Genomic DNA, 27,293 nt, shown 5'->3' with positions numbered 1-27,293 from the left:
CACAGAGACACACATGCACATACACAGACCTCACAGACACACACCCCAGAGTCCAGGTGTGGAGATCAGAGGACAGCCACAGATAACTGTCTTCACTTTCCCCCTTGTTCAAGACGAGGTCTCTTGTTGTTTACTACTATGCTCTCCCATGAGCTCCCAAGAATTCTCTGTCTCTACCTTGTGTATTAGTCATGTTCATGCTGCTGCGAGAAAATTCCATGACGGAAAGTGTCATGTGGAAGAGTTTATTTTGGTCTGTGGTTCCAGAGGTTCCATCCTGTCTAGGAGGCATGAGAGCAAATAGTAAGACACTTAAGCAACAGCATGAGGCTTGGAGCTTACATCCCCGGTGGCAATCAAAGCAGAGAGAGCAAACCGGAAGTGGGTCAGGCTACGCACTCTCAAACCCCGCCCACCCCTTGATTCACTTCCTCCCAGAAAGCTGCATCTCTTCCCTGGACACCCATAGGTAAGCCAAGCCCAGGCTACCGATCCGAACTTCATGTGGGTTCTGGGGATCCAAACTCAGGTCCTCAAGCTTGCGTAGCAAGAACGCACTGGGCTCTTCTCCAGCCCGAGACGTCCTTTGTCAGATGGTAGGAAACCCCTCTATGCCTACTTTGCCGAGAGTTTTTAAAACTCATGAATGAATACACAATTATGCCATTTTCTGTAGCTGTTGATAAGATTATATGGTCGATATCCTTTGTTCTCTGAACACAGGCAATTACATCGATTTTTTCAAATGTTAAATCAATCTTGCACATCCCCAGTTAACCCTATTAATCACGGTGAATTATTCTTTTCACACGGAGCTGCATCCCCTTTGCTAATACACTATTAAGGATTTTTCCAATTACGTCCCCGCCGGTTATTGGTTTGTAGTTTCCTGGTAACGCCTCCATCTTGACTTATGATCAAACACACCACCCTTGTGAAGTGAACTCCCTGACTGGCGTGCTCCATCTTCCTGTTTTTCTGAACAGCGTTCGGTAAGGTGAGCGCGAGCCTCTCCCTAAACGGCTGACAGAACTCGGCATGGGAGAGTCTTCTTCATAGGAACATTTATAATTATAAAATCAATTCCTTTAATAAACATGGAATGATTTAGATTTTCTGTCTCTTCTTGTGCAGACCTTAGGGGTTTTTTTTGCTCTTTGAGATATTTCCCCATTCCCTGCTACCTGATTAATCACCCTAAGGTTTCCTGCTACTCTCTTACTTTTACTAACCCTGGATACAGTTTCCCCACTGGAGTCACTTTTTATTCGTGATGCTAATCATTTGCTTTTTTTTTTCTTCTGTCTTTGTTTCTTGATCACATTAGCTCTACAGTCATCCATCTATTGATCTTTGAAGAGCTTTTCTTCTAGTTTTGAGAATTCCGTCCACGTATACATTGAAATACGATCACACCCAGTTCCCGTTTCCCTCTCCCGCTCCTCCGGTTGCCCACAACACATTCTCCCTCCCGATCTTTTGTCATCATCGCTTGTCTGGTTGATAAGCCCCTCCGTTGCTTCACTGGCCGCTTCACTGATGTGCTGGTTGGGATTTTGTTGACGTGACAGAAGAAGGAACGTCAACAGAGAAGATGTCTCTGTCGCACTGGCCAGTAGGCGAGTCTGTGGGCTCGTAACTAACGACTGTTACGGGAGGGCCCATCCTGCAGTGGTCTCCATACCAGCTCCTACCTCCAGGTTCCCAACCTGCTTGACTTTCTGCCCTGACCTCCCTCTGGAATGGGCTGTAACTGACAGATGTATGTCACAGAAACCTTTCCTGCTCTGGTTGTTCTTGGTCATTGATTGCTCTTTACCTTGTTCCTCTACTTTGATCCCAATCAGCTCTTCTTTTCCTACCCGCTAAACAGAAGAGCGCACTTAAGCTTTTAAACACTTGCTAGTGCAAATGACACGGATTGATTTTTATGCACACACAGTAGAAGCGCTGAGAACACGAGCCTCCCTCTAAGACCTGCTTTCCTTACAGCAGAGGGCTCTACCCACAGCCACGGTTTTTCTATGTCTGCTCTGAGTTTTCATTCATTAAAAACAAAAAGGTTATCTAGAAGAACCTGGGAATGTCTCAGATACCTGTTCTGCTACTGATTAATTCTATTATCATCAATGTCCTGAGCCACCTATGCTCGGGGATCACAGCAGTGAACTGCCAATGTACAGTTGGATGGTCCCCTCGGTCCCCTCAATTCTTGGCACAAAGCTGCTCAGAGCAGTTCTTTTATAATCCCACTGTCCCTAAGAGTTCACAGGGATGTCCTCTCTTTCCTTCCTGATTTCAGTCCTTTGGGTCATCTCATGTATGGGTCATGGGGCAGCCGTAGCTCTAATATTTTGGGAAACTGTCTCCCTCTCCTCCACAGCAGAACCACTATTTTACATGATCCGTATTATCATCTTCTCTGAAGAGAAGACCTCAGTCTGTCAGCTTCCTTGGTCCATCCATGTGTCTCACCTTGAGACAGGGTCTCACTATGTAGCCCTCTGCCTCTGCCTCTGCCTCCCCTCTGCCTCTGCCTCTGCCTCTCTCTCCTCTCTGCCTCTCTCTGCCTCTCTCTCCTCTCTCTCTCTCTCTCTCTCTCTCTCTCTCTCTCTCTCTCTCTCTCTCTCTCTCTGCCTCTCTCTCTCTCTCTCTCTCTCTCTCTCTCTGCCTCTCTCTCTCTCTCTCTGCCTCTCTGCCTCTCTGCCTCTCTGCCTCTGCCTCATCAAAGGTGTGCACCACCACACCCAGCCTTAGCTGGATATTCAAAAAATTAATTTCCGCTGCCATGGGCTTTCTCCGTTGCTGTCTTGAGTCTCCATTTTGTTCCACCCTTTCTGTATGCTGCTCTAACATGAAGCCACAGGATTGTGTGTGTAGAGGCCAAAAAGTACTTCTCTCACGGTTCTGTGATCATCAGTGCCAGCAAATCTGATCTCTGATGTGGATTCTCTTCCTGGCCAGTTAAGGACCACCTTCTTACCATGTCTTCCTCCGGCCTTTCCTCGTAGAGAAAGAAAGAGCTAAAGGGATGTGTTCCCCACTTTTAAAAAGAGATTTCAGTTAAAAAATTAATTGTATGAGTATGTGCATGTGCACATGTATGTGGATGCCCACAGAGGCCGGAGCTAGCAGATTCCCGGAGAGTTGGAGTTACAGGTGACTGTGAGCTCCTGACTCAGGCACTGAGAAGCAAACTTGGATCCTCTGGAAAACAATCCACCCACTCTTAACCCCTGAGCCTCCTCTTCAGCCACTAGGATGGGTTTTACTAAATACACCAATCCCTTTGGACCAAAGCTCTGCCTATCCATCCTTAATGATGTCGGGGAGAGACTCCTCCCACCTTGTAGGCCCGCAGATCTAGCACAGCGTCGGGGGGGGGGGGGCAGAGGAAGAGGAGAGCCCATCTGCCAGGCCCTCCTTTGCTTCTTTTGAGTCTCACTTGATTTTAATTTATTTTTCTAACTTCCGTGGAGGGGGTTTGGGCAGCTGTTTGAGATCAGTTCCTGCTTTTCTCTTTTGATGACGTGGTGGTCATGAGAAGTGGTAACTTTCTCGTGATTTTGGTCAATTATGTTCTTAAGAATTAAACACGGAGAAGGAAGAGTATCCCATCCGCCCACGTATCTACTGTTTCCGATGTTCCTCTGTGCAAACAGGAACTTTCATTTAGTAACGATTTCTTTCAACTCGAGAAGTTCCTTTTGAGGTCTTAAGGCCTTGCAGCTGCAGACTCTCTCCCTTCATTTTACCAGATTTCTGGTTTGTTTGTTTTGTGATTGGGGAGGGGGTGGCATTTGTATGTTTGGGGTTTTTGTTGTTGGTTTTTGCTTGGTGTGTGTGTGTGTGTGTGTGTGTGTGTGTGTGTGTGTGTGTTTCTAAAAATGTCTTTTATTCTCACTCTTGAAAAACTATGTTCACCAAGTAGAGAGTTGCAGGCTGGGGGCGGGGGGTCTCCTTTTGGCAGCATAGCCTTATTTTGTGATGTTTGGAATAAAAAAAAGTACTGTTTCTTGCTTTTATAATGTGCCTTTCCTCCCCCTAATTGAAACCTCTTCTCTTCATTGCTGGTGCTCAGGAATTAATTTTATGGCTTGTGTTAACTTCTTTGTATTTATTCTATGATCTGGTTCATTGAGTATCTAGGCTCCACTTAATTTTATAATTCCCATCAAACTTGGAGGAATCTTGACCAGTATTTCTTCAAAATGTTCTTCGTTGTTGTTGACTGCTTTTGAGACAGGGTCTCAAAAAGACTGGAACTTACTATCCTCCTGCCTCAGCCTCCTGAGTGTTGGGACTGCAGGTGTCCACCACCGCACCCCACTCCTCTTCACAGTGTCCGTCCCCGTGGCCCCCCCAGTGGCGCATACGGTAGATCACGTGCTATTGCTCCAAAGTTTATGAAGATTCTCTACTTCCCTCCGCCCGTTCTGCTCTGGGCGGTTTACACCAGTAAACTTAGTGCTTTAGGTCCGCATTCTCTGATCCATTCTATATTCTGTCTAACCTGCTACAAGGCCTATTGTGGCGGCCAGACTCTAGGGTGGACTCAATAAAACCTAACTCCTGGGCCCATCCCACTGCGTCATCGTAACCTGTCGATCGTGGGCATATGGACGACTTGCTTCTAACCGACTGAAACAGCCAATGTATGATAGCAAGACCAAGATCTATGATTAGGTATAGAAACGACCTCTATCTTACTGGAAAACACCACTCTGTAAGAAGTCCGTATGGTGAGGTGGGGACGGTGGCCCGTGATCATGGCCAGCTTAGAGCTGAAGCCCTTGTTCTAACATCTGATAAAAACCTGAATCTTCACACAAAGCACACCCTCCTCACTCGAGCCTTCAGGGAGCCCCCAGCCTTTGGCTGGTACCTTGATTTCAGCCTTGCAAGTGGCCCTGACACAGATGACTTCTCTGATCCCTACCCATTTTCTGACCCTCTGAAACTATGAGAAGGAAGGCGTGGCCAGAGACTGCTGAGTTGGCGGTAATTCGTAGTGTGCCGACAGATATCGAATCTGGTGAGATTTCGCTTTGAATATAACATTTTCTGATCAGTCTTGCTTCCTGTGTTCATCTTTTCCTGTGAATAACACACACTGAGGACTGGTATCTCCTGGTGTCGTCTCCAAGCCCGTGTCTCTGGGTTCCCCACCAATGTCACTGATTTCTTCCTCTCAGATCTGGCTGTGTTTTCATGATTCTTTCATTGCCTGATAACTTTTATTGAGTTCGGGGTATTGTGAATAATGCATTGTTGATGGTGGATTTCGTTATGTGATTTAAAAGGATGCCGAATTCTGCTTAGTCAGGCGTTGCGTGACTGCATCTCACTTGAAGTTTGCTGCTCGGCTTTTTTTTTAAAAAGGTGGATCTATTCCGAGGAGAAGTCAGCCCTGTTGTAACACGTGATCATTCTGGGGCCTCTAGCAGATACCCAGATATTAAACCGGCTAGTCTGAGCTTGACAAGATGCAGGACCAGGTTACAAGGCCCACCCTGTAATGAACCACTTCCTTTAGCTACGCTTCCACCTCCTGATGGTCCCACGGCACCCCCAAACAGCGCCGTCATCTACGGGCCAGATATTCGAACACATGAGCCTTTGCAGGAGATGTTTCCACTCAAACCACCTCAGGCTTGCTTTCGCGCAACCTCGTGACGTACTGCCTCGTGCCTGTGACGGTTAGCGGTTAGCAACGGGCTCTCGGCTGCCACGAAGATGCCTGGATATTTCCCTGGTTATTATTTTTTTTCTTTCAAGAACTTTCCAGGAGTCTTCCTTATAAGCGTCGGGAGTCTCTGCCTCCTCACACACCATTCTCCTCCTCAAAGCAACTTCACCACCACGCTCTGCTTGCCCACGCACACCCATGCTGCGGCCTGGAAACCCCTCTGGCTAAATCACAAAAGCCCCTTCATTTATTCAGACCACACAGCCCTGAGCTGCTGCCTAACACCCAACACAGCTACGCACGGACTCCAGTGGGTTTGGGCGAAAATCACGAGCTCGTTGTCTTTCCTATTAGGGTCTTAAAGCATTCTGGGAGATGGGCAAGAAAGAATGGTCTCAGCGCTTGACTCCACCCCTTTGGGCTCCGCCCCTTGGGTCTTCTAGCTCTGCGCGCTGCACGCAGCAAGTATCCGCCAGAAAGCCCCACAGCCCCCACCTACAACGGATTTCTTATCCCCTAGGTGATGGCGGGTGTCCCCTGGGTGTTTCAGCTGAGATATTGCTCTCATGGTGGACGTGGGTATCTTCTATTTGGTGTGGTCCCAGCAGACCCCATGAATCAGGAGCATCTGTCTCGCTTCCACACAGCCAGCCTCTGGCTTGAAGACCCGCTTTGTGCCTTGAGGAACAAGCCCCCAGGGAGTTCCAGGCTGGCCACTATGCAGAATCCCCACACCGACCCCCAACCCCGTACAGAAGGATTCTGAAATCTCACAGGTGCCCACGTTACACCCTGAGCAGTGGCAGGCAAACCTCTGCTCTGCAGCTCCCATTTCCAGCAAGGATTGCTTTAGCTTCTGTCCTCTGAAGTCAAAGATCTCAGACGTGAGCCCTGGAGATGGTCCCACCGCTGTCCGGAACAGGGCAAGGTCTGAGCGATTTCTGGATCACGACACTCTTAAAGACACTCTCTAAGTCCCCATCGAGAACACCAGGAACACCTTCCTTCCCCTCCCTCAACTTTTCCACCCCACACATGGGAAACTGACACCCAGAGGGCTTAAGTGGCTTGCCTAATGCCACTCAGCCCAGGATGGGGTCACCCATCGAGAATTTTCAACGCTGCCTCCCAGGCTCCTGCTACAACCCCGTTAGCGGTTTCTCGGGACCCTTGAAACAGAAACCAAACTCTGACCCACACCTGAGCTGCTGACCACTGTCCCCTGTCTCCTCCAGTCACTGTCACCTCGCTTTGATCCAGCAGGGTACCTGAGGTGTCTCTGACCTGAGGTGACTCTGAGCATCAGTAGCGTCCTGCCCTCTGGAAATGATCCATCCACCAAAGGACAGTTCTTTCTAGCCACCAGTGGGATGGGTCTGCTTTGGGTAGGCCCACAGGATCCCAGTAGATCATCAATAGCCAGTGTTGGGATCTGGGCATGGGCCCTGCGTGCAGTCCTGTCCCCGTTCCTCCCTCATCACTGAGTCCACAATGGAGGGTAGACAGTCTGGTAGCTGTGGACAGTGCCTAGGTCATGAGTGAATGGATGGGCGAATCCAATAATCCGTCATCCTCTGAGTGACACACTGCTCACTTTGCATCCTCCTAGGTACCAGGTCAGCAGAGATGCAGGTCCTAGGCTAGACCCATGCACCCTGTGGGGTCTCACAGACAACCCTGTTAGTCCTGAGTTATGTTGACCCATGCTCATGTCCACAGAACAGACAGCCCCGGCATGGAGCCTGGTCCAGGTTTGCTCACAACTGAGATCACCTCACTGTCTTTGTCTCCCACCCACACACCAGTGCCCCACGGCTTGGCAGAGAAGGCTCTGGCAGGCCTGACTGCTCTCCAACCTACTGCATCTGCGTAAGTGATGAAGAAGAATTTCAAATTTTCCTGCCCCCTCCCCCAACAACCTGGGATCTGGGCTCCTCCATCCACCAGCAAAAGCTTTAATATTTAAGCCGCAAGCAGCAGCCACCAAGGGCTGTCGAGGGAAGAGAGCCCAGTATTATCCTATCATGTTGTTTCTCCTGTGCGCCCCTCGAATCTCCGACAGACAAGACCTTCCCTTTTCACCGAGCAGCATCCTAAGTTCCAGATGATGAGGCAGAGCCTGTTACAGGGCGGGGAGGGGGATCGGAGTCTGAACCATGGGCTGCTGAAGAGCCAGCTGGATCTCCAGTCCCTCCCTTAGCGAGTCAGTGCTGCCCAGTAGATGGTACAAGCTGTGTTTATCATGTTTTGGTGACAGCTGGGAAGTAAAAAGGAAGGCACCACTCTCTGGGGGAGGAAGAGTCACTTGTCGCTAAGCGGGGTCGCTGGGAGCTTAACTATGCCTGGCTGGCTGGCCCTTCACCCACACATGGGGCCCTGAACTCAGGAGGAGGAGATGTGTTGAGAGGGAGTCAGGGGGTGGCGGAGGGATGGGTATGATTATCGTATGCATGTATGAAAGTTTTTAAGAATAATTAAAGAGGGGTTGGGGATTTGGCTCAGTGGTAGAGTGCTTGCCTAGCAAGCGCAAGGCCCTGGGTTCGATCCCCAGCTCCGAAAAAAAGAATAGAAAAAAAAAAGAATAAAGAATAATGTTTGATTTAGCCTACAGATGTTGTGTGTGTGTGTGTGTGTGTGTGTGTGTGTGTGTGTGTGTGTGTGTGTGTCTGTGCTTGCTTGTGCACATGTGCAGATACACAGGAAGAGGCCGGGAATCAACCCGAAGGCGTCATTCCCCAGGGACCATCTACCTCAGTTTATTGAGATGGGGTCTCTCACTCTGGAGTTAGGTTTGGCCGACCAGGGTGCCCTCAGGGATCTGCCCATCTCCATTCTCAGCATTCGAATGACAAGTACGGGTCACCACACCCGGGTTTTCCTCATAGCTTTTGGGGATCAAGCCTAGGCCCCCTCCTGCTTGTTGGCAAACACTTCACTCAGCTGGACCCCGGCCCAGGCATGGCTTTTTTGGTGCTAGGAACAGATTCTACAGATACATCATGGCACGGAGCAGTCGGGGTTCAAATCCTCAGTAGCCACGTGCGACTCGGAGTGGCTGGGCTAGAAAACTCCAGATAAAAGAGTCCAGCCGCCCCTGGGTCAAAAGAGTCACCCCACTGCCCAGCCTCAGCCTGTCAGAATTTCCAAGAAAGAACTGGTGTAGAGACCCAGGATACCCCAGCCCCCAGAGCCCCTCCCTCAACCTGCTGGCGCGGCAGCCATAGAAAAGTGCCTGATTCTTGAAGCTTCCTTCTGATAGTTCACTCGCTCACTCAGATTTATTTGGCTTCTTTATGAAGGACAGGTGAGTGCAGGGTACCCCGTTCATCATGAGGAAAGGACAGCCTCCCGCCAAGGGGTCTGCCAAGACAGTCACCCTTTCTGTAAATAAAAAGCATGGCGACTGCCTGGGACAGAAAAGCTAAGTGGGACTGAAGTCTGAGGATACCCCCCCCCCTTTTCCATCCATAAGCCAAAATATTGCTAAGGCTTTTTATAAACAAAGATAATGAGTTCTATAATTTATGTAAATTAACCAACGCCACTGCATTTTCTAGAAGTAACATAAACTGCATTATTTATTTGATGCGCTTTTTGGAGTAAAAAAAAAAGAAAGAATGTATAATTATAATTGGATATTGTACCTAACGGTTTTCTCCCATTGTTTTCTGATTAGCGTTGGTGGCTTGGAATATCAGATGTGAACTCGACGAGTGCCTTGGGAGGCCTTCCATTTGCACACGAAAGTGATACGAGTCTGACCCAGGCCCTTGCACACGCCCTCTGTGGCAGAATGAAAGCCCCGTGCAAGCGTCGTCCTGGGCGCACCCCGGTGCCAGGTGTCCATTATTTTCAGCCGATGCTGGCAGGGGTTACCAGTTGATCAGCTGCTCTGGGACCTGACTGACGCCATTTTCCCTCCCTGAAGGCATCCCTGTCCTACCCAAAGTTGAATCCCCAGCCCTGACAACAGCAGCAGCTTTACCCAAAGACTCTCTCACGCCATGCAGGAGCCAGTCCTGCCACACAGCCAAGTCTGGAGTCCCCAGGCGACTCTGCCGCTGGAACTTCGAGCGACCCTCCTCTATGTTTATTCTCAGTGAAGGGAGTCCATTCCCCTCTGCTCCCAGGGGAGGCAGCTGGCGCTGCTCCTGCAAAGACACGGGGCTGCGTCCCCCAGCTCGCCTGCCCCTGCCTGGCAGCAGCAACCTGCGTTCCCTCACATCTAACAGACACTGGAATGAGCAAGGCAGAAGAACCCCATGCTGCAGTTCTTAATATCACCATATTAGGGGCATTAAAAATGCAAAGACAGATAATGAAGCAAAAGAAATTAAAGAAAGGTCTGGGAAACCTCCCTCCCAGCCTTGGAAACACTTCGGTCCCCTAAACGTGAGCCGACATCTGGTGGCCCCTGTCACAGGCCCGCTCCTCCTCGCTCATGGGCCAAGTGTAAGATTCTGGAAACCTGCAAATGTGGAGAGCGGGTGCATCACCTTGTTAACGCAGCAGAATGCAGAGGGCGGACCTTTATTAGAAAGCGATGGATCTTCGGGAGGACAGAATCTCATCTGGGACAGGAGGTCCGGACCTCTGCTTGTCCCGCCTCTGCCCCGGCTGGCTGCGCGAGGCTTCTCTCCTCGCTTCCAGGGGTGAAGAAAACGGAACATCTCGGATGGAAAAGCGAACGGGGAGGGGGAGGGTAATTTACAGAATTTATCTCATCTCCTCTCCCTTAATCACATAATGACAAAACCCCCCAAACATTCTACATTCTGGCTTGTGTCCGACACAATGTGCAAGCTAATTGGGTGTAAAAACCGTCGCTCTGTGTTGTACCCGTTAAAGTGCGTGCGACAATCGCTCTCCCTCCCACCCCCCCTCTCCCCGAGAGCTCTGCTTCATTTCTGTTTTTGTTATAACTCAGTCCGTTCACAATATGTCATCGAGGACGCTATTTGCAAAAGAAAAGTATAAAGACAGATTCTTTATTCCGAACTGCACTCGTTTTGCATCCCCCTCTCAGCCTCTCCGCGTTTAGACCAGGCTTCCATCTGGAAGGCTTTAAAAAAAAAAAAAAGTTATAGACAGAATTGCCATACATAACGAAGCACGCTCTCATCTGGTATTTAGCCTGAGAATTTTATTGCCAGGTGTTGCGAAAGGGGGAGATACGCGGCCAAAATATACCGTGCTTCCTCTTCGTTTTCAAACACTACATTTCGTGTCTGAAAATATTCATTAATCTGGGGAGGAGGCTTCCTCAGTACAGCCACCTAAGGGACTCCCAGGAAAAGATAGACGTCACCAGGAAGGAAGCTGTGGTGGGCAAAGGCAGGGATGACCGTGGACCCCCTGAGTCTCCCCTCCAAAGCTCTGCTTAGCCACCCAGGAACCGGAAGCCCAGCTCCACCTGTTCTGCCCACCTAACGCTCAACTCCCTGCAGCAACTAAAGAGTTAAAGTCAGCAGCAGGGGCTGCTACTGACAGAGCTGGTTTAAATGATTGCTATACTAGCATGAGGACCCAAGCTCAACCCGCCAGAGTTCAAGGGACAAACTCTGCTTATAATGATGCCCTCCCATAATCCCTCTGCCGGGGACATGGAGGCGAGAAGATCCTTGGGGCTTGTTGTCTAGCCAATCTAGCTGAATCGGGGCATTCCGGGTTGAAAGAGAGACCCTGCCTCAAAAATATTAAAAAAAAACAAAACGTGGTGACAGACTGTTAACTTATGGCCTCAAATGTATGCACACACAAATGTTCTGGAACCTGAACACACACACACACACACACACACACACACACACACACATACACACACACACACACACTAGCAAAAAGATCCATTTCCTTCTATATGTTTTTAGCAGAAAGACTAATTTCTTTTATTTCAATAAAGATCTATCTATTTCTAGTATATGTGTTGCCTATATGTTGTATTAAGGCCTGGTGCCTTACAGAGGTCCAAAGAGGGCGTAGGGTCTCCTAGAACTAGTATTACAGAGGGCTGTGGGTTACTGTGTGGATGCCGGGAACCGAACCTGGGTCCTCTGGGAAGAGCAGCCCTTGCCCTTAACCACTAAGCCGTCTCTCCAGTCCCAGAAAGAACCATTTCTTCATGGACCAATTAGCTGTGTGTAAAGTCAGGCAAAACTCTGTGAGGAGTTCGCGGCTGAGTGGTTCAGGGTGCATTCTTTGGGGAACCCACATATCACAGGACATTAAATTAACACTTAGGTCTAATTGCAGATATAAAACACATGGCAGGATCAGGGAATGCTGGGTTGAGCGTAAGACCAGCACCTTATACCACGTGCGAGGACTGGACATTTGTCTCAGTGCAGGCACATGTCATTCCTTCCTGGGGTCCCTTTGGGAGAGGTCCCTGTGCGCAACATCTGCCTGAGATTTTGGAAAGAAAAGGGAATCATGGGGCATTTTTAAACTCGAGCAATCAGACAAGCCAAACCCTTTGAGAGTTCCACTGAAATGCTTACAGCTTTGTGATCTCCGGGTGGACATCACAACATTCGGGAACACCGTTCCAAGGTGGCAGGCCGCACAACCACACTCTGTTGTCCTCAGCAGTGGAACCTAACTTCTGCCCAGCTCACTGTGATCTGAGAACAGACCTAGACCTTGTCTCAGTTAGGGTTTTACCGCTGTGAACAGACACCATGACAGAGGCAACTCTCATAAGGACAACATTTAATTGGGGCTGGGTCACAGGTTCAGAGGTTCAGGCCAGAGGGAGCATGGCAGGCAGGCATGGTGCAGGAGGAGCTGAGAGTTCTACATCTTCATCTGGAGGCTGCTAGGAGAAGACTGGCTCTTCTGCACTGCACAGAGCTTCAAAGCCCACCCCCGCAATGACACACTTCTTCCAACAAGGCCACACCCACTCTGACAAGGCCACACCCACTCTGACAAGGCCACACCCACTCTGACAAGGCCACACCTCCTAATAGTGCCACCCCCACTGGGCCAAGTGTATTCAAACCACCACAGCCCTGCACTACTTTGAATGAGCAAGATCCTCCAAGGGCTCAGGTATTTGAACACTTGGTCCCCAGTTTGTGGTGCTGTTTGGGGAGGTCATGGAACCTTTAGGAAGTGTGGCCTTCTCAAGAGAAGTGTCACATTCTCTGCTTCCCGCCTGCTGTTGAAGATGTGGCCTCTCGGCTTCCTGCTCCAGCTGCCTGCCGCCATGTCTCTGGTCAGTGTGGACTCTCCCTCTGGAACCTTAAGTCTAAATAAATTCTTTCTTCCACAAGTTGCTTTTGATTAGTTACCGAGAGTAACTAATGCAGCTGCCACAACATGGGGACGGAGCACCCCTCCCTGACCTCGACCTAGACTTTGTATGGGAGTTCTGCTGCCCCACTGGCTTCCGGGGCAACACCCTACAACCTCGCTTCTATTGAAGTGCCAAGATCTAATAGAGCTCGTGGGTCCTCCGAGAATGTTCATGACATTTCAAGCAAATCAGACACAGGCTCAAACCCTAACTTGACCCCCCCCCCAATACACCTCCAGAACTGAAGGCCAACCTGGGCAGAGAATCTTTCCACCATAAGTTAAAGCGTGACTGGAGAGGTGGCCCTGTTATAAATCAGTCGCCATGTCTTAAATTTAAGACAAGGTGGAAGGGTAAGGCTGACAGCTATAGCTGTCCTGACTGTGCTCCAGGGGTGCGTGCAAGTTCACGCTCCCACACGGAAGATGCGAAAGCCAAGTTAGATGGGGGCAAGTAACCGCGACGCGTCACTGTGAACAAGACCGACCAGCAAAAGCATGAAGAACCGTCGTCTCCGAGAAGGATGTGAGGGACTAAAGGGAGGGAAACCCCACAGCCACTTGCTGTGGAATTTATGTTTCCATAAGTGAAGCCTTAGAAGTCCTGCGTGGAGAAGAAATTATTGATACGTATGTTCCCTGAAGGGAGCTTCTCTAGAGGCCCATTCCAGGTCTAATAATAATCTGTATTCTTCCGAAATGGTGCGTCTGATCTTTGATATCCCTGTCACCACTGAAGGTTCATGAATCATTAAGCCTCACGCCCTCAGAGGTTCGGTTTATTGCGCACCACCTAAAATATTTAATAAAATAAATTCTAAACAATCAATTCGCGAGGAGTCGACGTTTCTTGCGCTTTTGTAATAAATGTCCGCATCCCGCATCCATCATAAAGTGCACGCGAGTGGTGGCAGCGAAGAATAAAGGAACCTTTGTCACTTCCTCATGCTGTTGTGTGAACACTTAAGCAGGGGACAGGTTACGTCTGCACCGCTCCGTGGTCCCTATTCCACGGAGGGACTGTGTGACATCCCAGGCTTTGTCTTTCTATCTCTGGAACAATGCGGTCCTTTAACCTACCCAGTTCTGCAGGGTCACAGCCTGGTGGCTCAGTGGCTGAGCTGTCTCATTGCACTGGAGCACACATTGCATCACTGAGATTTGCCAGGGGCTCCTGCCATGCTCCACAGTGGTTCCTGGGCTCAAGGAAGAAACCTTGAGCCAACACATAGTCCTGAGCGCAGTAATCTCCCTGGCCAGCTACTCTGGCATACAACCTACCTCAAATAAGGTTAGAGATGAGGACTTCTATACACGCTCTGTCCTGTCCACAATCACATACATGAACACATCCTGCTCACAGCATACACACATACCACAGAGTATGTCTGGCTGCAAGCATGGGAAGGGGACACAGTAGGGCTTGACTTAAGTCTTTGAAGGGTTCTGGGCATCCGGACAGTACCCACCCCACCCTCCCCAACTCTGGCCAGCTCTCACAGTACCTCGCCCCTTCTAGAAATGATCACGATCCAAAAGAGGAGTGAGTAGATGACCCTCGTGTCCAAATCCAGCCCACAGTGCATCTTTATAAATAAAGTTGTGTCAAGACACGGCCCCGCCCACTCCTGAGGGCTGCTTACATGAGAGAGTTGAATTGTTCAGACAGATGCTGGCTAATCACAGAGCCCCAAAATTTCCTCTGTCTAGGACTGGGAAGATGCCTCAGTTCCTATAACTGTGCCATAGAAGTGGGAGGACCTGGGTTAGATCTCTAGCACCCATGTAAAAAGCTGGCGGTACATGCTTGTATTCCCAATACCACGGGAAAGACAGAGACTTCTGGGCTTCCTGGCCAGCTAACTCAGTATCAAAGATTACTGTGACTAGGGACTAAGGGAAGACGCCAGATACTGGTCTCTGAGCTCTATACACGTGGACACAGGTATGTGCACACACCCTCGAACAAGTACATGGACATACACCACACATAAAACTAATCAAATTTTTAAAAATATTTTCTATTTGGACCTCTACAAGAAAACTTCCACCAACCCAAGATTTGTTCAAACAATATTTAGTTAGGTACCAAATGTATATAAGGTGTCATACCAAGAGCTGGGCTAGTGTGCAGAAGAGACACAATGGACTACTCCTCAGAGGAGTGAGGGACATGGGACAGAGCTGTGTCCCCAGAAGGCTGTGGCACCTTCTGCTTCAGAAAGTTGGTATTCTTCTCCTGCCCTGCCAACGGTGTCTGAGTAATGGCGGGCTCAGCCATATCATCAGAGAATTAAGTTAGAGATTTTTAAAAGGTGCTGGCGATGAAGTAACAAATTGTCATACCAACTTGTGAAATTTCCCCTTTTGCCTTTTTCCTTCCGACAGAACAAAACTCATTCAAAAATTTTTTTAGACTTTCCCTTGTATGCATTTGAGTGTTTTGCCTCTTGGTATGCACATGCCTCCTGTGTGCCTGGTACTGACTGAGGGGACAAGGAGCGCTGGCTCCCTTGGGGCTGGAGTTACTGATGGCTGTGAACCACCAAAGCTTGAGTGAGCTCTTTGCAAGAGCAGCCGGTGTTCTTAATTGCTGTTTGGGGTGAGACATGAGACGCCCAGATAGGACCCTGCCAGCAGCAAGATGACTGCACTTGGGGTTAATTTGCATATATAGAGAGAGGGATTAGTGAGTCACACAGGGGGATCCATTAATCAAGGCCACTCAGGGCAGGGCAGACAAGCTGTGAGTCTCCTTGGGTGAGGTGGACCTTGTGGTCTACAGACCACCTGTGAGCAGCCTGGTGAGACACAGGCTGAACTCCAGGACCTCTGCATGTCTCCAGGTTTAGCCAGAGTAGAAGATGAGCCCTTGGGTACAACCTGGAAGGCAACTAGGAAATGGAAGGCCATCTAACACCCAGGAGAAAACCCTCAAGGCACATAACAACTCTCCTACGAAGCCAACTACTTCCTGCCTACCACCCTGGCTTGGTTTCTGGGAAGACTGACGAGGTGCCGACGACAGTTAAAAGCACACAAGTATCTGGACAGAACATAGAGGCTAGCCAGTGCCCCCCAAGCCACCTCGACCTTGGCAACCAGAGGAAAGGCTACCCCTGTTGTTGGTTCATCAGTAGCTCTTCCCACTCCCATGGGGTGGTGCAAAACCCTCCTCTGCCCCTCTGTTCCCCCACAGCTGTGGCTGAGGGGCTGGAAGCGCCTATGGCCTGAACACGATGTACAGTTTCCGTGTTCCCTCTTCTGTCTCATGAGCATTGGTAGTGACTCCCCTGCAGCAGATCATAACTCAAGCCCACACACAGGGCATGGAGCTCCCCAGAGTGACATATCCCAAAGGTTGGAAAGACACAAGATCAGTCACCATTCAGTCAAGTAAGGGTCAGAGGTATTCTCCAGCCAAGAAGCAACCGCGTCGATATCTGATCAGCTACCAAGACACAAGTACGTAGCACTGTCTCCCTGTGTGCCCAGCTCTGTATGGGCCATGATGGGTGGTTCCAAGCACTTGGGTAGCTCTCATACTGAGCAGAAAAGGGCCCTTGGTGAGTTTGATAGTGCTACTCAAGGGTTTCTGTGGTTACCATTGATCCGCTAAGCCTCCCACTCCTCATGGCTACTGGCCTGGACATTTAGGGAACATTAGGATAAAAATATAGGTTGAGAAGCTCAAGTTGCGGTCGGCTGAGCTGCCTCCCCCAGCACCTGTCCACCTCACCCAAAGAGAAAGATGTTACAGAAACAGAGTAGTTCCGGTCTGCAAAGACACAAAGAAAACTAATTGTATCAGCGGAGAGGCCCTGTCAAAGGCTCAGATTGTATTTAGAGAAGAATGTTACAGAAACAGGGTAGTTCTGGTCTGCAAAGACACAAAGAAAACTAATTGTATCCGAAGAGAGGCCCAGTCAATAGCAGGAGCGATGCAGTGTGAGCTCTAAACACAGCAGGTGCCTCTTTTGAGACAGGGTCTGTCTCATTGAGCCTGGAGCTCACGCCTCAGTTATCCTGGCTGGCCCATGAGCTTCAGGAACCTGACTCTCTGCCCGTCCCACTCTCAGCACCGGGCCACAGATGCATGCTGCTTCTCCTAGCTTTTGCATGGGTATGGAGGATCCAGACTCAGGTCCTCACATGAGCATAGCAAGCACTTTACCCACTGAGTCATCCCATCTCCACAGCCCTTAACTGTGTACAGAGCTGTCCATCCTCATCTTCTTCTTCTGTTTTCTTCCTCTCCTTTCTCTCTATCATCTCCCTACTCCCCCCATGACAGTTTCCAGTCTTAGCTACGCAAGGGACTGAGTAGATATCAACCGCATCGGGTAACCTGGGTAAATGAAGCCCCGGCAAGGTGATGGATGACCACAAAGGTTCTCAGACACATGGCAGATCTCGCTTAGACCCCAGGAGTGGAAAAGGTCACTGGGCACTCTAAAACCTGGATAATAAGCTGTCAGAGAAAGGATCCTGTGGTTAAAACTACTTGCTGCTCTCCCAGAAGACCAAAGTTTGGTTTCCAGCACCTATATCTTGCAGCATGCAACCACCTCTAACTCCAGCTCTAGGGGTTCTATTGCCCTGCTCTCCAAGGGGGCTGAACTCACGTGCATAAACCCACACACAGATTATCACACATGCATGCAATTGAAAATAGTACAATATAATTTTGCAAATGAAATAAGCTGGCCTGCGTAAGCGTGAGGACCCAAGTTCAGATCTTCAGGATCCGTGTTTACAAAAACCAGGCATGGCAACACACATCTGTAACCCCGGGCCTTGGCGCACAGAAGCTTGTAGCATGTTGGGGCTCGCTGGTCATGCCGTATTGAAACAGCCTGCTTTGTCTCTACACATCACCGAGTATGATGCCCTCACCTTCCTCCACACCTAACACACTGATGTCACCCAGTGTCTAGACACCAGACAGAAGCTTTACAGCATAGGGGACATAAAATGTTCAACCGTCTATGTGCTGGACACACTGATACATCAAAGACAGCACTCCTCTAAAAATGGCATGGGCGACATCCCTGGGCAACACCCCCCAATCAGGGCCAAACCCTGCAAGACTCAAAAGTCATGTGGCCGTGACACAGGAGGAAACATAGTCGGTGTGAGGGATGCTGTCAGTGGACAGTGAGTCTAGAGGAAATAACACAGATCAAATAAAAGCCTTTACTGAAAGCAGAAACTGTGTATCTGTCCAATGTACAGGTGGTGGTCCCTCGGAGGCTCTGCAGCTCCCTCGTTTCATTAACCTGCATTCTCCATCTCTGTTTACCACTGTTTCCCAGACTTGATTTGGGTAGCAGATCTGTTTGAGGCTGGCTACTGCAAGCATTCCCCATCCTCTGCAAGCAAGATGCCTATTTATCTTATGGCTGGGAACGGAGCTGAAGGGATCCGGCTCTGCCACGAGGCAGCTATTTCATACCCTGTTAATCCCTAATGCAGTAACTACAATATCGTTTCCACTTTCAAAAGAGGTGCTTCCCCCCCTCGCTTTAATATGTGGCCTAAGTGCTCAAATAAAGAACATCACTCTAATGAGGACGAGTCTTCAGATGTAACCTCATTACAGCCACAGCCACTGCTGCGCCAACGCCGGCCTTGTAACTTTAAGGCAGTTAATGGAGAAGTGAGGGACACTGGACTCTTTCCAGGTAGCACAGAGAGATGAGCAAAATGTTCACATCAGAAAATGACAGCCGGAGGAAACGGACTGGCATTTCTTCCCGGGGATGGTTCAGGCCAGGGACCACCTTTCATCACAGAATGATTGATTCTATATATGCAGCGGGGCCGGGTCCAGCCTGCTACTGGACCCAATCACTGGCTTCAAAGGGCAAGGGGTATCTTAAGATCAGAGTGGGGGGCCCTGCTGTTGAATGCTATCTTGCCAGCCTAACAGCCATGTTTGTCCACATCAGTGCCGCTGAGGCTCTCTGTAAGTCACCCTTAGGATCAGGCCCGCCGAAGTTACTTTATAGGAGGGGTTGGAGAGGGTCACGTAACCATCACTTTGGAGCTCAGTGATGCTTCTGGGACCTTTGCCAGGGCCATGGGTAATTCTGCCCTGAGAAGGTGTGGCCTCGTGGACTTGGAAGCACCACAGTGTATGGACAACGGGTGGTTAACTGAAGATGGGGCTACAGCTGGGCTGCTGTGGGGAAGCCAATCGTCCATAACTTTTGGGACCAATTTGGGGTGACCTGGACTCACTTAAGCAACCCCTCACTCTTGTTCTGCCCATAACCCCAATAAATTCTGCGGTTTCCCTCAAGTCCATAGAATTGCACTTCTGTCTGTCATTGATTCTCTATCTGAAGAGAGAAAGCGGCTGCTTAAAGGGCCACGTGTAAAAGCCAATAACGTTTGTCCAGGGCTGGGAAAAATCCTGACGTGGGACGTGCCACCAATCCAGTGACTCGCTGGGGACAGTTCCACAGACTGTTTCTCAACACACTCAACCCTGCGTTTCCCAGCCTTTATCTGTGACCTGAATCCCGGGCCACTTCACTTCCACCTGGGCTGCTGCCCTCAAATTGGGTCTAGGCCTTCCACACGGGGCCTTGGAATTCTCCCAGTGACCATCAAGACCCTACTAAAGGTTTGCCTCTTCGCGAGACTGGGGACCCTTCTTTGCACCCATGTATCCCTTAGTATCTGTCGCAATGCTAGTGGGTGGTCAGCACCCGATGAGTGGCCTATGGTCACAATGAGTGCTGGGGACAGCAGTGAAGCTTAAAGCCGAGAATGTTCAGGTCCAGGGGCGTCAGAACGTTCTCTGAAGACCCGACCTCTCCCTCCACGAAACAGGTGTGATGATAGGTGTTCTGTGTGTGCAGGCTTTCCGGAGAACCAGGCAAAAGCAGCATGCCTTGTTCTCAGGAGCTTTGTAAAGCCGTGATGGTCCGCACACTGAGGGCACAGCTCCTGTCTCTCCAGGGACCCAGCAGCAACAGAATGAGGAAATGGAGATTGGAGAGTGACTCTGGCTATGACATGTGCCAGGAGTCCGAGGAGAGGGCGATTTACACACAAAGCGACGTGTCAGCATCTGGGGCCGGAGAAAAAGGCCATAAGCTAACTTGGGAAGGAATCTTCCAGAACGGCTGCCTGGCTGACGGGATCTGACAGGTGTGAATGTGACTGCAGGAATCCTTAAGGCATGGTGATCTTTAGAACAACCTCATGCCCCTTCCCCGGGCAATATCAGATGGGCAGACAGGAGTGAGCTCGGGGGCAGGACCCACTTCAGACTCGCTGACTGTGCTGACACCTCTGTCCCCTTCCCTCTGCTCCTGCCAGCTTCCGTCATCCCTGGAAGCTTATTAAGCAGGCTTCCCCTTGGCTCCCAGACAAGACAGCTGAGAGAGAACTAGCAGCGAGCCAGCTTCAGAAGCCGCCGCCTGCTTCCTGTGCCCAGCAGAGGAAATCGACACGTGGAGGCCTCAGCCCCTGAGAACAAAGGGAGCCAGAACCCAGCTTTCTTACAGCTTTCTGGAAGTTTTCCTGGCCTCGGGGAAGGCTTATAGCATGTGAGACGTTAAACGATAGACCCAGATGTCTTTATCGCGCCCTTGGATGGAGGAGGCCCACTGGGCTAGTAAAGGATTCATGGCTCTAAAGCCTTGGCTGTCTGTCCAGCGGGAGGGTAGCTGGAGGGGATTGGGGCTTGGGGGACACAGGTGCTGATCAGAGGACCTGCCTGTGTCACAGAACCTGCCTGGAGAATCCACAGTAGAGTCTAGTGCATGACACCACAGCAGCTGGTGTGGGCGGCTCGCTGGGCTTCCCAGCCCTGCTCCAGACCACAGCGATCATAGAGACACCCCTGAGGAAGTACACGGGCTGGTATTGCCCAAAAGTCCTTCTTCTGGGCGATTTAAAATTCCATAAGCGCGGAAAGGCAATTCACTCAACAAGAAAAGGGGGCCCGTTCCCACGAACAGGAGAGACAAGCTTAATTTAAATTGCACAGAGTACCATCGTCTGTGCCGGAGGGTGGTGGGGAAGGGGCTGTCTCCGGGGCTGGTGGACATGTGATCTGAACGGCCGCTCAAGGGCAATCTGGCATTGTCTAGCAGAACTAAAACTCTCACAGTCAGAAATGCCTGGTCCCGAACGCTCGTGTGCCCAAGAGGACCTGTGAGGGGCCACTTAGCGAAACTAATTATAATAATTATAATTTATTCCCCACAGTCTGGAAGTCCTCTAAAAGCCAAGGCATCCACTTCGGTGGTGGAGTAGACCGTGATGGAACCGTTCACTTTCTATCACGTAGACTAACAGATTCGGCTTAGCCGGTGATATTAGGTGATGAACTGGAAGACATCAATTACTCGTGACGGTCCCCAACTCCCAAGAATTCATTTCGCACCCCACTTCGGTTACCGAAGCCCATTCTGGACTCCTGGGGACACTCAGCCTAACGCTCAGCCTTCCACACCTCCGCACTGCTGAGAATCAGGCGCAAACATGGCCACCTATGAGTTCGTGGCAGTGAGCGCACATCCCTCTCTCTATAGGCAGCGCACAGGCTCGCCAAAGCAGGTCCGCACCCGGTATTTGTTATCTGGTTCAGTGGGATAATGACCAGCCACCAAGAAGCAGCGCTCTAAGTGGCCTCTCTCTTTCCTGTGCCGTCCGCCAGGTCTCTCGGTCCCAGCACCACAGGGCTGTTCGTAGCCAGCTGTAGGTCCTAGAAGGCCCTTCCTGGTCTGTAAGTGTCCCCCTCCTCCAGATTCGAGGGACCAGGCTGTAGTCTGCAAACCCGAACACCACAAATAACTCCCAACATAAATACGGCCTAAAAATAGCCATAAATCATTCTCATTCCGTCCGGTGACAATTCTAATTTATAACAAGAGAGAGGAAAATGAATACGGTGGCTTTTTTCCCCCCTAGGCTTCCGAGCTACTGCTGAGGACGAATTCTACCCTGCTGTTACTTACAACCAGGAGTTCCTGATTTACGTATTACTAAAGATGAAATATACCGTAGGCCTCCGGGCACGGGGGCCGCTTGCCGAGGTTTCGTGTGAATTCCTGCAGGCTCTCTATGATGTCCTGCATAAGCAGCTCTCTCTCGGTCCCCACCCAAGCTCTCTCTACCTATTCTTCCAATGCGGGGCGGTAAGAGCCCTCCTCCCAGAGAGTAAGCCCCGCCTCTCTGGGCTCCCTACAAGAAGAGCTAATGCTATGACTTAGCAGGACCCTGGTCACAATCCTGGAGATGGTTCTCTCCAGCAGCACGTTCGGGTAATCTGCACATTAATGTTCCGTGCAGTCAATTAAACCACACTGCACACGAGGCAGAGGAGAGGGAACTGGAATTCCTCACGCCGCGGCTTTCCTTATTCATCACCATAAAACAATTCTTATTGGTATATTAAAAAAAAAAAAAGCACACACGCATAAAACGAAAGTTATCTCTCTCCATGGGGTAATATAATAAAAGCCATTTGATGCTATTTTTGGCAGCCATAAAGGCACATAATTAATATAGCGGAAAAAAATCTCCGTGACAAAGAGTGTCACGAGGAAACGTCAGTGCCCAAGGGCAACCCTCAGAACTCAAGTGGGCTCACGGTCCTCGCTGTCACTGAGACAAGCCGGACAGTTGCCATGACGGAAGCAGCAGGGACGCCTGTCTTTGACCTCCCTGAAATGGCAGCTTCTGCTATGTTGCCCATGGTAGCGCTGGCCACACCCCTTTGGGGGTGGTGCGTAAGACCTTTGGTGGAACTACTAAGGAACGTGGAAGAGCACTTGCTGTCTGATTAGCAGGGACACCTCGCCAGGGGCCCTCTGAAGGGAAGGACCCTTTCTAAGGTTGCCGATGCCTCAGAGCCAGAATAGCAAGGTTGCCTCCAGGAAACCAAAAACTGGGTTTGCTCAACGTTCTGCGCCCTTTCTGCAGAACCCTCTCCATGCCAGCACCGTAGGAGCTTCGCTCTCCAGAGAACCTGTCATGTCATATTTAACCTCTGTTGAGGTTGAAACACCCACACAGAGATAGACTACTGGTCAGCCCCGGGAAGAGTTGCTTAGCCCTGAAGGGAATGACCAGCTGCCTGAAGCACCTTGCAAGGACGCTTTGTCATGACGACACCCGCCTTTCCTGACACCCGCGCCCCAATGTACCCAGAAACGCATCCCTGGTAAACACAGTAGAAGAACCTGCAGGCACCTTGCCAATCCCCCCACACACACCAGTGATGCCCTCAGTAGACTTAGGCCATCGTTGGTTCCATAGAAAAGGGAAGAGGAACTCTGGGGTAAGAGAGCAGAAGCCAGTACCAACAGCAAGGACTTGGCAAACAAAATTTCTTTTGACAGTGGTGACTGGCATCAAGTCGCTTGCAAGCGATTCCAGATTCTCTGTGGCGGCCCAGAAATGACTTGGGGGGAGGGGTGGGACGACAGGAGAGCCTGTTTTGCCCTTTACCTCGACTCCCTGGACTTTGAGCTTCATGTGGTCCTCTCTGGTCGTTTTCCCATCTTTCCTCTTCTTCCAACAGTACCCGTCTTTCCTGTACTTCACTTTCTTCCTGTTGTAGAGTATCATGGAGCCATTCTGAGGTCTGCAAACAACAAATGGTTAAGTTACAGAGGGAACTGAGCAGCAGAAGGGAAATTTATGAAGAAAGATACCACAGACCAGGAAAAGTCTCTACAGAAAAAGCAATATCCCACATTTGCTGGGACATAATTTTTCACCTTTTATTGCGGCTCCCCGGATTAACCGTGTTTTACGGCCAGCCGAAATTTGCTTGTGGATTTGGTACCTAATGAATTAAATGTGTCAATGATAGGTTTAAAAAACAACCCCTTAGTAATTTCCACAAACTAACCAGGATATATGGTGTGGGCACCCTGAGCTCTGTAGCAAAAAGTAAGCAAAACAGAGAGAGAGAGAGAAAAAAGAGAGAGAGAGAGAAAAAAAGAGCCGAGGGTGTTGTGGCAGCCTGCAATATCTTATCTCTTGTAGAAGGATTTTCTACACATCTTTTAATCCATCACCCAGCATTAGGGAATAAATAAGTTTAACGCAGACGCTAGATGACTATGTTAAGAACAGACCAATGGAAGCTCGGGTGCTGAGGCCAACCTCTCTTGATTCATGGCTTGAGTTTAGATTCCTGCTGGGTGCAGAGGGGCACCAGGCGCAGCACCCGACTGCTCCCCATCTGAGCTCCAGCCCTCAGAGGTCTCAGATAACACCAGGAGCCCTCATCTATTCTGTCCACGGCCAGGGTAGCCGAAGAAGATGGCAGCCCATTTTCTAAACGCCAAGAGAAGGATGGCTATTCCTGCGATGTTCAAAACGAACAGGCAGAGCTGAGGACACGGCTCGGTCAGTGAAGCACTTGCCATGTAATATGTTTGGATCCCTAGCACCCACGTAACCAACTGGGCAGAGTGCTATGTCCCTGGACTTAGGAGGTGGAGTTGGGAAGAGCAGATGTTCATGGTCATTCTTGGCTACACAGTGTGTCCAGTGCCAGCCTGGGACATACAAGACCCCGTGTCATACAAAACAAAGCAGCAAACAAACAAAACCTTGGATTTCCCAAAGAAGAGGCAGAGAAGTGATGTGTGTTCGTGCATGCATGTGTGCATGTGCATGTGCATGTGCATGTGTGTGCATTTGTGTGTATGTGTGCATGTGTGTGCATGTGTATGCATGTGTGTATGTGCATGTATGTGTGTGTGCATGTATGCATGTGCATGTGTATTTGTGTGTGCATGTGTGTGCATGTGTATGTGTGTGGGTGGGTGTGCATGTGTACATGCATGTGTATTTGTGTGTGCATGTGTGTGCATGTGCATGTGTATGTGTGTGAGTGTGTGCATGTGTACATGCATGTGTATTTGTGTGTGCATGTGCATGTATGTGTGTATGTGTGTGCATGTGTGTGCATGTGTGCATGTGTGTGTGTGTGTGTGTGTGTGTGTGTGTGTGTGTGTGTAAAGGTTCCATGGCTGTATATTTTGGGTAGGAATCTACAAAGAGAGTGCTAATGGCCTCTGACTGCTGACAGCAGGTGCTACGGCAAGCCATTCCCAGAATAAAGTCACTGCAGGTGCAGATATGGGCAGATCCAGCTCTGAAGCCAGTGCACTCACCCAGTGGCCGGCTATGTGCCACCTGCACCTGACCACTGGGCACAGAGAGGCTTGCCATGGTGTGTGTGTGTGTGTGTGTGCGCCTGTGTTGGAGCCAGGGCCACTCCATCCTACTCTAAGCCAGATCTTCATCTGCTGCAGAGCAGCAGGTTGTGAGAGCCGCTATAGATGCCCTTTGCCTTGTCTGCGTCTCCACTATGGGAAGAGGAAACAAGTGAGTGCCAGTCCTTCCTCCTCCCCACTGGGGAGAGCTTCCCACCTCTACTTTGCTTCTTCCATTGCACAATGGGCCATTTCAACACAGGACAAAACACCAGCTATTGATGGCTTAATCTTCCATTGTCTAGAGGGTAAAAAGAAAACCCAACCCTCCTGGGTGATTGCTGCTAATTGTGGTTCCCACCCAGCCTGGCTGGGTCATCGGCAGCCACTGGAAGACTAGAGAGCAATTCTATGGGAGATTACAGGCTCTCAGTGGTGCCTCCTACACTACACTGTTCCCTGATTAGGCAAAATCGGTTTGTCCTGTGGCAGGAAATAGCTTCACAGGCTTGTCAGGACGCTATTACCTGACCATACCTATGGGAGCCTGCCAGTCTGCACTGGAACCCCACAGCTGGTCTCCAGCTCTTCCTGGGAGCGAGCTCGCTGAGAGGGAGGGGTTGTGCGGGTCTCCTTCAGCCACAGTAGCTCTAGTAGACCACGGTGAGCCCTCTTGGTCCCTCCAACGTCTAGCAAAAGGTCTCTGTGTCTCTGTGCTCTCACAGGAGCGGTGAGGGCATACATGGAAACACAGCAGGGAACTCTGATAAAACAAAACTACCGTCTGAAGAAGACCTCAGAGTAAACCACCATTTCTAAGGGACCAGGAAACCGTGGTACTTGTATTGCAAACAGTCCCCAGAAAGAGGGGACTCCCTCAAACTCTGTCAGGTACAGTTTTTGCAACTCATCTTCTGTCTACCTCACCTTAAGATTCTGAGAGTGGCCCTGTCTGTCATTGTCACTTTAGCAGGACACCATCCCCAGGGGAAGCTAAAATGACCTCAATGAGTGGACTCCTCAGCCCAGTTCGCAGTGACAGAAGCCCAGCTGTGTGCAGCCCTTGGGTCTGGTTCCACTTCCCGGTGCTTCTGCCCCCTGTGACGTGGAGGCTTCACCACAGTCCCATGCCTTGAAAAAGGGGGAAATGACCCCACTAGAGAAGGAGCTGTGTGCCTTACAGGATGGCATCAGATGGGCTGTGCTGCCAGGCTGATGCTGGCAAGTGCAAGCCTGTGGGAAGGGAGTCCCGAGAAGGAGGGAGGGTCAAGAAGGTGGGCTTTAGGGTGGAGAAGAAGGACTAGGGCACAGGAGCTGACACAGAGGAGCTCCATTTACTACCTGATCACTTCTGGCAGGGTAGGGAGGCAGGAACACAGACGCGGGTGGAGGGTATTGAATGTGCACACATGGCCAGCAACCTAACACCGTCCAGCCCTCTGTGTCCTAGTCATTCACATGCACCTGCTGCTGGCGGGGGTATCACACCTGAGCGCACCTGCCAATTGCATGTGATCTCAGCTGCACACCAACTCTGTCCGGGAGGCACTGCCAGCCTCCCCAGATAACCGGTCTTTAATGCTGCAATGCCTGGTAAGTCTGTGGGTGGCAGAGAAGCCAGGGATGCTAGGTGAGCAGAGACTAAATCCTAGTCTACTCTCCCGGCTCTGCTCTCCCGGCTGGGATCAGTAGAGTCCCCAAGCAACCTTAGCACAGCACCAGGCTTCAGGAGGGTGGAGGCCAGACTTCCTTTGTTGTAGTAAAGCGAAGCCTGAACTATCTCTCCTACTTTTCTGTAGCATCTGGGTGTGATTCTAGAGCTGTTTCAGGTTCCCTTCCTGTCCCAGACTTGTCCTCCCACAGCTAAATAATTGAGATGTCTGGGGTTTTTCCTTCTGTTACTGGGGTAACTCTGGGTTTGTTCCAGGCTCCTTTTCCTGTGACCCATAACTCTGGGGCTATCCCAGGCTCCATTCCCAAAGCTAAGGTAACTCTGGCTGCTCTCTCTGGTCCTCACGCTCTGGAGTCAATGGAGACCTACTGAGTAGCAAGCTCTTTGTTTACATCCACCTATCCTCTCCTTCACCTCCACACTCCGTATTGTGGTG

General features: G+C 50.2%; 1 protein-coding gene across 1 annotated transcript in view; it reads right to left on the bottom strand.

Moving 5' to 3' along the window:
• Camta1 (calmodulin binding transcription activator 1) overlaps window positions 1-27,293 on the bottom strand; it is an 828,009-nt gene that overhangs the window by 379,814 nt on the left and 420,902 nt on the right. The window contains 1 exon segment of the mRNA XM_032890958.1: window positions 23,462-23,597. Within this exon segment, the coding sequence (XP_032746849.1) occupies window positions 23,462-23,597 (136 nt within the window).

Source organism: Rattus rattus, chromosome 1 (genome assembly GCF_011064425.1).
Source record: "Rattus rattus isolate New Zealand chromosome 1, Rrattus_CSIRO_v1, whole genome shotgun sequence".
NCBI classification, from domain to species: Eukaryota; Metazoa; Chordata; class Mammalia; order Rodentia; family Muridae; genus Rattus; species Rattus rattus.
Note: the sequence above shows the minus strand (reverse complement) of the source record. Positions and strands in the feature narration are given on the sequence as shown.